The 12,044-nt window shown below is 33.0% G+C and overlaps 1 protein-coding gene across 1 annotated transcript in view; it reads left to right on the top strand.

Moving 5' to 3' along the window:
* Window positions 1–12,044, top strand: part of LOC110996942 (all trans-polyprenyl-diphosphate synthase PDSS1) — a 34,642-nt gene that overhangs the window by 19,282 nt on the left and 3,316 nt on the right. Inside the window, exons 5-6 of the mRNA XM_022264848.2 lie at window positions 10,504–10,593; window positions 11,881–12,012. Of these exons, the coding sequence (XP_022120540.1) occupies window positions 10,504–10,593; window positions 11,881–12,012 (222 nt within the window). The remainder of the gene's footprint in view (window positions 1–10,503; window positions 10,594–11,880; window positions 12,013–12,044) is intronic.

Genomic DNA, 12,044 nt, shown 5'->3' on the forward strand with positions numbered 1-12,044 from the left:
TAAAAAGTCAATTCACGATAAGCTTGACAATGGCTGTAACTGTTACAATATTATCTATACTAATATTATAAAGAGGAAAGGTTTGATTTTTTGTTTGTTTGTATGAATTGAATAGGCTCCGAAACTACTTGGCAGATTTGAAAAATTCTTTCACTGTTGGAAAGCTACATCATTCCTGAGTGACATAGGCTATATTTCATTTTCAACAAAAATAGGCATCCTTACTAAAATTACGATAACATTAACATTTGTTTATTATTTGATACAATTCTAACAGATGGCGCTGAGTTAAAGGTAGTTTAGTTTAGGTCCGTGTCGTGGTACCAACGTTTCACATAAGTTCTCCTACGGTTTCCCTTGATTAATTTACTACTATGTAATATAACAAAAACCTTAGCCACAGCAACGCTTGTCCGAGTCTGCTAGTCAAAGATAAAGCTATCAAAATTAAAATTAAAAATTCATTACGAGCACGTTAACTTTATCTCTTAAACGTATTACAATCGTTGCATATTTATAGCGTCTTCTGGATTTGCATTCGTTTAGTTCCTGATCTATAAACCTTTGTTTAAAAAACAACATACATATTTTATAGCAAATCTTCATTGTCTAAGATCACTTGTACGCATACTGTGATTGTCCTCAAGGATAAACGCTATTATCTTCCGGCTATTGGCTTCTATCTTATAGTAGAATTTCCTTTAAAAGCTTGGTGATTATTGTAGCTACTTTAATTTTGGATTCCGCTGAATGAATGTGTTTTCACCAAAGCCTTGCCTAAGGTGCTCGTATTTTTTGTTACGTCAGATTTGCTTTTATTGGCAAATATAATCGGCCTATAGGCGAAGTTTAATTTTACACGTCCTTGAGTACTCGATATTGATTCAGTGGAATCCCATAAACGTTCTAATAACCTGTATTTGTTATGTAATTTAATGTAATGTTGATTTTTCGTTTTTGTCTGAATTTACACCTACCGTTTCTAAGCAGAAGATCGCTTCGCAATGATATCGGGGTGCGTCTGTTTGTACATCATTTACGCTCACGTTACTATGCACATTGTGGACATATTTACTGATGTCGTAAATGTATTACGTGGTTCACATTGATGACAAATTGCTATTATTGTTTCGTATTTGTGCTTTGTATTGTGGAATGTGGTGTCCACTACCACATTCTATTGAGTGATGGTCGTTGACACTCGTTTTCCTTTTATTCTAATTTAAATATGCGCATTCTGTAAAAGCTTTGTAGATGCGACAATTGTAGTCAAGGATGCGAATAAACGTCACCAACGAATTGGCGATTCCTATCGTATGTGACCATTGTTCAGAATATGTCTCTGTACTTATTGTTTGCCGGACTCCGTGGGACACTGTTTTAATAAGTCCGCACGCGTCTAGAATACGTGAATAGTTCAGTATGAAGTTCAAGATAAATTCTTTACAGTTGATAATTCCTTTTGTGTTCTATTTTCCCAGAGCATTTACCTCATTTGCTATTTGATGATAAATTTTAGGCATCTGTAAAACAATGTATATTTGTAAGTCATTAGAACCTTGTGTTGAAATATTTGATTTAATTTACAGTTTGTCATCGGATACCAACTCTCGTATTCTAGTTTCAAGGCCGGTCGCCTCACGAAGCTTTCACTCTTATTGCCAATATATTGGAGCCAACTTGAACTTCCTTCTTTAACCATTCACATTTTGATACATATTTAAAATGATCGTTACTAATCACTCAATACAATCAAATACTCTGTCTTATTAAGTTTGCATATCTATATCCTTATTTTTGAGTCCTATTTTTGAATTGTTCCCTTTAACTTCAGCCTAATTTTTAGCAAATTTCTTGTGTATTCTTTCCATATCTCCTTGTTACTTTTCGTGTCCCTTTACTGTTTGAGTTTACTGTATATTTTAATTGCATAACATTTGGCTCTTTAATAGTTCAGCTGGGCTGTTGTAATTCGTGTGTTAATTTCGTGTCTGGCTATTCGTGACCTGGTGTAAGAAAAAAATGATATAGCCTTTCCTGCAAAGATGCAGTAATCATTGTTAATTATGGCTCTCGACACGTTGATATGTCAATTTTCTTGGTAATTTTCACTGGGTGTCAGCGGACATGTCTGAATTTGATTGAGTAATGATTGTAAATATATATCCATCTCATTCTTTGAATGGACCCTTGGATATTTATTTATGATAATTATTTTTTTTATCAATCAGTTTTCATATTTTTTTATGAGTGTATTTAAACATCCTTATCCATACTTAAGATTAATATGTTAAGTTGCTCAAATAAATTTTATTAGCATATACTCAATCAAATTTGGTGGAATGTTCATTCATATAGTTATACATTCATAAATCATAATATACAAACCGTGCGGGCCATAATAAAAAAAACCTTTATATTCATATAGATGATAATATTATACCTGAGTGTCGTGTCGATAAATTTAGAGTCTGTGGTCTTAGTTCCAAACAATACAGTTTAAATTCTGAATCCTTTTTAATTAGGCTTTGATTACAGTGAGACGGAGGCAGTGGCTTAGCTTTCTGCTTGTTAAAATAATATTTATGGTGGTTCGTGAGGTACTACAGGCCTTCGTAACACATTTTTTTAAACTACTAAGGTAGGACAGTCAGTTTATCTCGCTAATATAAGTAATTGTACTTTTAATATGTATTTTAATATACGAATTTTAGTTCGTTAACAAACGAAGTCTTTAGTCTACAGTTTATAATAAGGCAACGAGATCATTTAATCAATGTCTAAATATATTATTTTATTCGTTTGTATGTTTTTTTTAAATCATGACAAGAAAATATTTCTACCTAACCAAAGGGAGCAAAAAAACTTTCCCTACTCATTAGCTAAAACTTTCTGCTGACTAAGCGGTTCTGGAAAAAACATATTTCGTAAAATTTAGTTAACTAGTTCACTTTTGTGGCTACAAGAGCCAAATCAACATACGCAAGAAATATTTTATTAAGAGTCAGTATTTACTTGTTTATAAATGGTGATTAAAAATATGTAATTAATAGTGTTGTTAAAAATGTAATTTACCATTGATTAACTAAAGGGCTACTCTGTTCTTCAATCAACCCGTCGTCATTTCGGAAATAATGAGAAGCCTTTTACAATTATATGTTGGCTCATGTTTAACCAGACGTCCTTACTCTTAAAAATAATTAGTATTTACTTTCACTGAGCCCAAGAAGTCACTTGATAGATTGTGTCATGTTAAGAAAAATATGTGTGCATTAAATTACGTGTTTTGAACCCTGAGCGATTATCATTAAATTCCTGCCAGATTTCTCCGCACGCCCCGAACTTTGAACCTACCCACTCCTAGAACCTATATTGGGCTCCACCTTTTATAGAATTCTAGAAAATTCAATTTAAATTTCATTTAAGAAATAAAAACAATTCTGATACTTTTGTTTGGTCTTATATATTCTTTAAGAACTATATGTGATCTCCTTTATACTCTATTATCTTCTTGTCTACTGTTCTGCTGTCATGTGTCTATATGATTAATTATCTGTGAGACTGTTGTAGGAAACATCAATTAGTCTAACTTCTTATTTCTATTACTGATGTATCTTTTTGTTTCTTAATAAATAATCTGAAGCCAAAGTTCAAGATACAAAACGTAATATTTTGTAATACTACTGTTACACAATTTATTTTCTTTAATATATTTGTTATAAATCTATGGGTCAAGGTGAAACACTCTTCATTCTTTGTTTGCTTAAAATGTGTAGTATTTGGAAATTATTATTAGTTTATGTAAAGTATTACATTGCTATGTGGAAATGACCTTTGCTATATCACTGTTCGAGGGCATGTAGATCACATCTAACTGTTGGCAAATCTTCTGCTTCTCAGGGTGATAAACCAGCTTGCCGGGATGTCTAGGTTTTTTGTTTAGCGTTCAGTCACCCACGTAGTCCTGGAATGCCAGGCTATGGCCAAACAACGTACAGAAATCCTCGGACGAAGATCCTGCGAAGTGCCCAGGAAGCTTCTGTGCTTTAAGGAGGAGTAAGCCTGGCTTAGTTAGCCGGGACTTCATGTACAACGGACCTATTGAGCGTCTAAGGAGGAAACAGAGTCCACATACCATAACATACCATTGGTTAGCGTTCTAACAAAGTATAGGACATTCTGTTCTAAAAATGCTTAAGGCGCCATAACCGTTCAGTCATGGACTCGGATTGCTGTATCCGTTTCGCGATCGTTTATTATTCGAGTGATCAGCCGTGGGTGATCAGATTGTGCCTGGTGGCTGGTAAACAGCCGTGATAAGGCGATAAAGCCACGTACTCACAACTCGATACATTCTCTTCTACCAGGGAACTATATATCAAAGAAGTATTGTAGATTATGAATTGCTAGAGATATTAAATCCATCGCGTGGATTTATAAAGTTCCTAAACTTGTATATATGTTTTAAAAAGAGTATAATTTAAACTTATTTTTTGTTTATAAATACGATGTCAATAACCACAGGTTACGTATGAAATATTTGAGAGGATATAATAGTAGTCTCTTTGAGTGACCATATGTGAGTGGTATCTAGGTGTGTTGTAACGATGCCCACTTGTTGGCCACTAATCGCCACTACATGCCTGTGTGTTTCGCAACCATACCGGGCTGACCACTCACTTGATGCGAAATACTCGAATCGACATTAATTCGAATAAATCTCGATTCAAACGCCAATTTTAGACGAATCCTTGGTCCTAAAATTCTAAAGCCTTATGGGCCTGTAACGCATGTATAAATAGTAAGTAGTGTATATTACTATACAGATAGAGGCAAAATTAATATTGTATTGAAATTTCCAATTATTGTTATACACAAATTTGTTTTTAGTGATTCGAACAAGTGAACTCCTTCACGCACGAAAACTTACTTTAATTTATTACATAGATTCATAAATAATCATCCTATGTTTTAAACAAATTAATTGAAAATGTCGACAGCGTCTACGCTAACTATAATGTTGTCTGAAGTTTTGCAATAACCAGATATTTGATATCTCGTCTAAGTATTTGGATGGCCAGTGAAGTGGGGTTGAGAGGGGAGTCAAGGTCGGCCGTGACATACATCCACATTCACCTTCCGACCACCTGTCTACCACCACTGTCAAGGCTGCCTTGCGAAACACCACACGCTACCACTTAGCCTACACGAGAGCTTGTGAAAATATTGCCGCAACTGTCCATCGAATATAAATCACAAGTTCACTTAATGTTATTTAGATCGGCATTAATAATCTTTGTTTGTACTGAAATAAGTATTAAATTAACTGAATGCGTTCATTATTATTAGAGTACTAATATGTGTCACTTGACACATGTGTATTTAATTGTGATGTAAGGAGGCGCAATCCTGCATTTTAATGTGTCGGTGTAAATGAATTGTAGAGAAACTCAAACGCATTGGGAATTAAGTTGGCGTGAAATCGTAGAGATTTTTCTGGTAAATTATTCATGTAGCTTGTAGCTGGGACTTTCGACGATCTCGTGAAAGGCTTTCACTCTTTTCGTCATGTGTGCGAAGCCTGCGCAATATCAAGTTAGATGACCTTACACTTTCTCGTTGACATATTAAATTTATTTGTTTGCATCTGTAAGTAAGCGTTTAATTTATGGAAACATTTGACATATATCAAAGGCATGCACAGACAAAACAAAACTTAATACGGCCAATAAAACAATTATGTATGCACGTTTTATATTTATTGCCTAAAAAGGTTATACACATTAATATTCATCTCATATATTTTGACTGTTTAGTATTCGCGCTTGAATTTATAGATTCCAGCAATAAATCAAACCTAATTAATGTGGTGTAGCCTTATTTAACGATAAGACGATGGTAGAATAACGGATGCGATGGAGTTCGGACAGGGGCGGTTGCAGAAAGTGTGTTAATGCGTGCACGTTTTGCGCAACGATGCGCGTACGACACGCGCCACAAGCGACCATAGAGCGCACGCGATACGCGCACCTTGCCGTTATAATTTCTGTTAAATCACACTTATTAATTGAGATGGAGACTCTTAAATTAAATGTCTATAATTTCTTTTTTTTTTTAATAAATCAGTGGCAACCTTATTAGGTCTGGGCATCATACCTCTGTATCTGTTTCATGATCATTTGTTAATCTAATAGACAAGGAGGTGATTAGCCTTCTGTGCCTGGCGCACGCCGTCGAGTTTTTGGGCCTAAGGGCCGGTTTCCTCTCGAGTTTTGCTTCATCGTTCGAGCGAACGTTAAATGCGCACATAGAAAGGTAGTCCATCAATGCACAGCCGGAGATCAAACCTACGACCTCAGGGATGAGAGTCGCACGCTGAAACCACTAGGCCAACTACTCTTATTTTTAGGTAGTTTATTTTCCCGGTTGCCCAGGCAATAGTAATAAAACATTGAAATAGTGTTAGTTGAGGTATAGATTGTTTTTATATATAAAACAACTGCGCGTTTTTCAAGGCATTTTTGGCCGCGCACCACCATTTTGTGGAACCAGCTGCCCACTGAAGTATTTCCGAACCAATTCGACTTAGGGTCCATTAAGAAAAGAACGAACCAATTCTTAAAAGACCGGCAAAACACTCGCCAGCACTCTGTCACTAAGAGTGTCCATGGGCGGCACTTATCATCAGGTGAACCTCCTGCCCGTTTGCCCCCTCCCTGTTCTATAAAAAAAATAAGATTGTGTGATGTTGAAACGAGATGTTTTCTTAGAAAATAGTTTTTTTTACAGAACATTTGAAAACCTCATAGGTTTTATTGTAACATTATTAGTCTTGTCAAGACCGCGGCAAATGCATTTAAAAATAATTCGAAATACAAATGCATATAAATAGTAAAATTGCTTTATAAATGAAATGCATATTAGGATTACGAATAATATGACGTTGTCTTTGACAACGGCTTATGTTTCTTAACCCTCTTTTGCAATTGATTTCGAGTTTTTATTTAAAATCTTATAGTTCTTGCCAGTTCAAGGGCGTATTGCTTCAAATGTTTGGACAAGACATGACGTGTAAAGTAAATTGCTATAGATCTAACATTTAAACCTTAATAGACGTATTTAAATTATTTTAAATAAATATTTACTTGTGTTCTACATATTAAAAACTCATTAATTGATTAAAACGCAATTCGACATTTTGGGCTTTTCTACTAACGTGGACCGTGAGAGACTAAATTTTATTTGTAGAAATGGATTTTATTATTTTATATTTTATTAACAAATACCTACTACCTACAAGAAACCTTTAATTTAAACTGTTATAAACAAAATTAATATTGTAATTGTAAATTCCAAGTGACGTTCGTGATCGGAAACCGATATAATTCGATCCAATTCACATGTTTTACAACGACTACCGACTCGACTTTCTATTTGTTTCATGACATTTTAGAAATACTAGCATTTACGAATATATAAATAGTTGTTTATTTATGAAATATGACGATCACATCACAAATACCAGTTATGTTAAAAATATATGCAAGTCATAAATATTTCACAGATAAGAACTTTTTATGAAAGTATGAGTAACACAATTCAAAATATAATTGGCACGAAAATGTAAACACAGTAGTTTAGTACATACAAAATAATAACAACGATTTTAAAAGGCGTTTGAAAGTTTGTAGGGAACAACACGAAAACATATTACCTTTGAATAAATAGTTTTATAGGAATTATCTGCATATATCAAAAATAAAAGTTCTATATTTTCATACCAGCGTCATACACAGTGGTTCATGAAATTAATATCAGGACAAAGATTGAATTTATATAGAGTATTCGTATTTTTTTATAAAAGTTCCCAAATATTATTAAATATTGGAGGTTTAGAATTAGAATGATTATGTCTGTAATGAACTTAGTTTCAATAAGAAAAAATAACGTCGACCATTTAAAAACAGTATTGAGCGGTCTACAATGTTCTAAATTGTGTGTAAATTAGAAACATTAAAAATAATAAAAATGAAACAGTCTTATTATATATATGTAATAATTCATTGCGGAAAAGTAAAAATTTTACTGCTTGTTATGGTTACAGTTAGTTTCGTGTTTAAAAATCCGTACCAATCAAACATTCGAAGCAATCACTTGGAATGATTTCCTTTTCCTCTACTTAATGTTACGCTATCGGGAGATCATAAATGAAAGTATCTTAGTCAAGGCCAAATCTAAAGGCGGGTCGGATGAGGTGTGCCAGTTAGCTTCCCCTTACTCGTCCCTGCATACCTGAGTAGGAGTGCCGAAGCCGGTCAGCCAATGTAGGCTAACCAGTGGCCAGTGTTTGTTAATGAGCGGAGCGGGGTGCCAAGTCACCGGCGAAACCGTCGAACGGTATTAGTATGCGGACGGATCACAACTTTCTACGCATTCTTGGTGGCGGGAGAAATGAGCGCACACGTAATATTTATTCTAACTTCTAGTCTCCGTTTATATTACTGTGTAATTAAGACATTTTTAATATATAAGGTACAGCGTTTTCTCTTTTATTAAAAGAAAACGCAAAAGTTGTGTTTAAAATATCACCAGAGCGTCACAAACAGTGATTAAAATAACAATTAAATTCAGAAGTTATACAATTGGAATATATAATTGGAATCTCGGGATCGGCTCCAACAATTTTCATGAAATTTAGTATACGGGGGGTTTCGGGGGCGATAATTCGATCTAGCTAGGAATAAATTATAGAAAATAACAAAAAGGTGGTGTTTGAGTAGTCCCAATTTAAACTGAAAAATGAATCTTCCTGACATCTATCGGCGAATAATAATACTATTTTTTTTAAATTGCTTTAACGACACAACAACACTAAAGCTATTCCAGCATATATAATCTATATTGTTCATATTTCATCATTTTATTAGTGTGTAATTCGTACTTATATATAATTTCCAAAAACACAATTTATAAAAAAATAAAAATACCGAGCAAAGCTCGGCCATCCAGGTACTTATTATATATACATATAAACATCTTTGGTTTAAGCCAATTAAGTTTTCAGACCAATTAACTATATATTAGTTTAGAAATACTGGAGTATATATTATTTAGATACTTAATTTAGTTTAATTGTGTCCCAGTTACGGTTAGGTCCAATATCTTCTGGTAGCTGGCAGGTGGTTGTCATTGAACTGGATTCCGTCGAAATACAACTGGTTAAAAAGAATGTTTTTCTGAATACGAAATGTTCACATACTAAATAAACATTTTATTCGGAAATTATCAAAGAAATCAAACTTAGAATGCTAAATTATTAGAATAAATATAATTTAAATTAAGCTAAAATCTAGCTATTTAAATGAAGTTATAGTTATAATTTAAATAATTTATTCATACAGAAAAACATTAAAGTAAATAATTTTTTGGGACATTTTATCCCTGATGCCGTGTTAAATAATGTATTACATACAAATCAGTTGAGTTTTATTTAAACGTTAAAGAAATGATAATAAGGAAAATCATATACACATTGAGATGATTTTGTCAATAGTTTTAAATATTATATTAAATAGTAATACGACTTTGACCTGTCCCAATCACTTTTGATTTTTCGCACAACTTTCACACATCTTTGAAGAAAGTCTCCTTTCGGTTTCAATAGAGCAATATAATTTAATTTATTATAATTAGGTTTCTAATGACGAATTTACTTAATGAAGTAATTATTAATACAATTTATGAATGGGTGTTATATATTATTCTCACCACTTTCTAAGTTTCTAAAAAAATTGCGTCGCGTTATTATAATTACGTCAATATTAAAACGAATGTGAACACGCCCGCGATTTAATTTGTTTCAAGGACCAATAAATTCATTAATCAATGTATGTAATTTTTTAACTGTATTGAATTAAAGTGGCTTAAATATTAAGTAGAATAGATAGGTATGGTCTTAGGACGTATAAAATAGTTTATCATAAAAACAGATTTTGCAGTTACCAAAGCATGTCATTTTTAAAGCAATACTAACTCCCGAAACAATAATTGTTTCGTCAAGAATATAACCTAAGTGCCCTACGCTATGGTATCGATTTAAACTACTGTTTATATTAATTTGAGAAACTGAAGCTTTTTCAAGAAATTTTTTTGAACTTTATTGAAAAATTATATAAAAATTAGTTCTTAGAACTAATAGTTTACAAAGGAGAGTGTGACTTTACATGAATAACAATCTAGCCTATACAATAATTATGGTTAATAAGTTATGTTGACTTAATTTTGTACAATACTGATGAATAGTTTAAATTGAAGTAATGTTTATTAACAGTCTTAGTGTTCTATGCTATGTTTTGATACTATGTTCTTATGTCCGCGATACCACGGTTGCTTTTTTATTCCCTACACTAGTTTTAGTAACTCAAAAGGTTTAGTTCTCTTTAGGATTTCCTGTTAGATTGCCACAGCATTCACATTACTCATAAATTATATTTATTTTTCCAGGTGGCAATGGCTGGCGACTTCATCCTCGCTGTGGCGTCGATGATGATAGCTCGTCTGCGCAGTGATGAAGTTACGTTGGTGCTCAGCCAGGTACTAGATAAGTCAAAAATCGTTTATTTTTATGTGGAACATACCAGAATAATAAAACATATAAACTTCGAAATTTGAAATATTTTATAATTAATGATCTGTGAAGAATTTGAAAAACGAACCTTAGTCGCTTTCTGTGATAGCTATAGATTCTAGAAACACAATTGAAAAATTAGAATCCGTCGTATCTCTATACAATTATCGGAAAATTAAACGTGGCAAAACGTAAAAAATTTTTGTTTGTTGTATTCTTTGTGATTATTAGTAAGAACTTATAATAAAATTTGCATTAATTTCATCATACAGCGTCTCATAAGTAGCCAGTGATCGCGGGCTTCAATTATTATATACATTAATGACACAATAAAATTTTGATTACCTTCGCATTTATCGAACATCGGAATTAAAATATATAAAAATCCTTGTAAATGTGACTGTTTTAATGCTACGATGAAATCGCGAGCTTCAGCTAGTTCTGATAATTTTTGAGTTATGACTCTTCTATGCAAATGAGACTTCACACTCGAGTGACTATTTGGAATGGTGGAAAATAAACATTTGTGCTTATATCATTTTAGGAAGCGGGTTATTACACTTCAATTCAAATACTAGTGTAACACGCGATTTTGCATGAAACAATACATAGTTTTTGTTTATATCTAATTTATATATTTTAATAGCGAGCTATCACGCTCGGAGCAATTTTAAATCTTAGAAATATCATCTAGCCTACTCAATGATAATATATAGCATTAAACATTAAAAGTATAGTTGGGATTACCATGTAATACGAAATTTCGCGTCCCTGCGTAACGACTTGCCCGTTGAGGTATTTCCGATGAAAATAGTGGACCAATTTCTAAAAGTCAATCAGCGCATTCGCGAGCCCTTTGGCATTAAGAGTGTACTACACGTTGAAGCGAACTAGGCACCTCGCCAAATGTCATTATCGCCAAATCAAAATCGTAAATTTAATTGTATAGAAAGAGACTAAATATTTTTTTAAGTTAATCAAAGTGATTTACTTAAATTATTATTAAAATTTTTGGTTACCAACTGTTAACAGTGAACGAACGTAGAAGGTTTTATGTATTTAACTATTTGCCGCTCAACAGGAAGTTTAAATATATTTATACAATATATAGCCAAATTTACACAAAAGGAAATATAAAAAATAAGGAAAAATACAAGGGAAAAAGGAATCGCAAAGATATTGTTAGATTAATAAATTCATTAAATTTTGTACTAGTGGTATTCGATATGTAGAATATTTATTTCTTATTCCAGGTGGTGACTGACTTAGTTCAAGGCGAATTCATGCAGCTCGGCAGCAAAGAGACAGAAAACGAGAGATTCTCACACTACCTCACCAAGAATTACAGGAAAACGGCGTCGCTCATCGCCAACTCGGTCAAAGCGGTAAGTTAAACTAATTATAAATACATATCATT

Source organism: Pieris rapae, chromosome 7 (genome assembly GCF_905147795.1).
Source record: "Pieris rapae chromosome 7, ilPieRapa1.1, whole genome shotgun sequence".
NCBI lineage: Eukaryota > Metazoa > Arthropoda > Insecta > Lepidoptera > Pieridae > Pieris > Pieris rapae.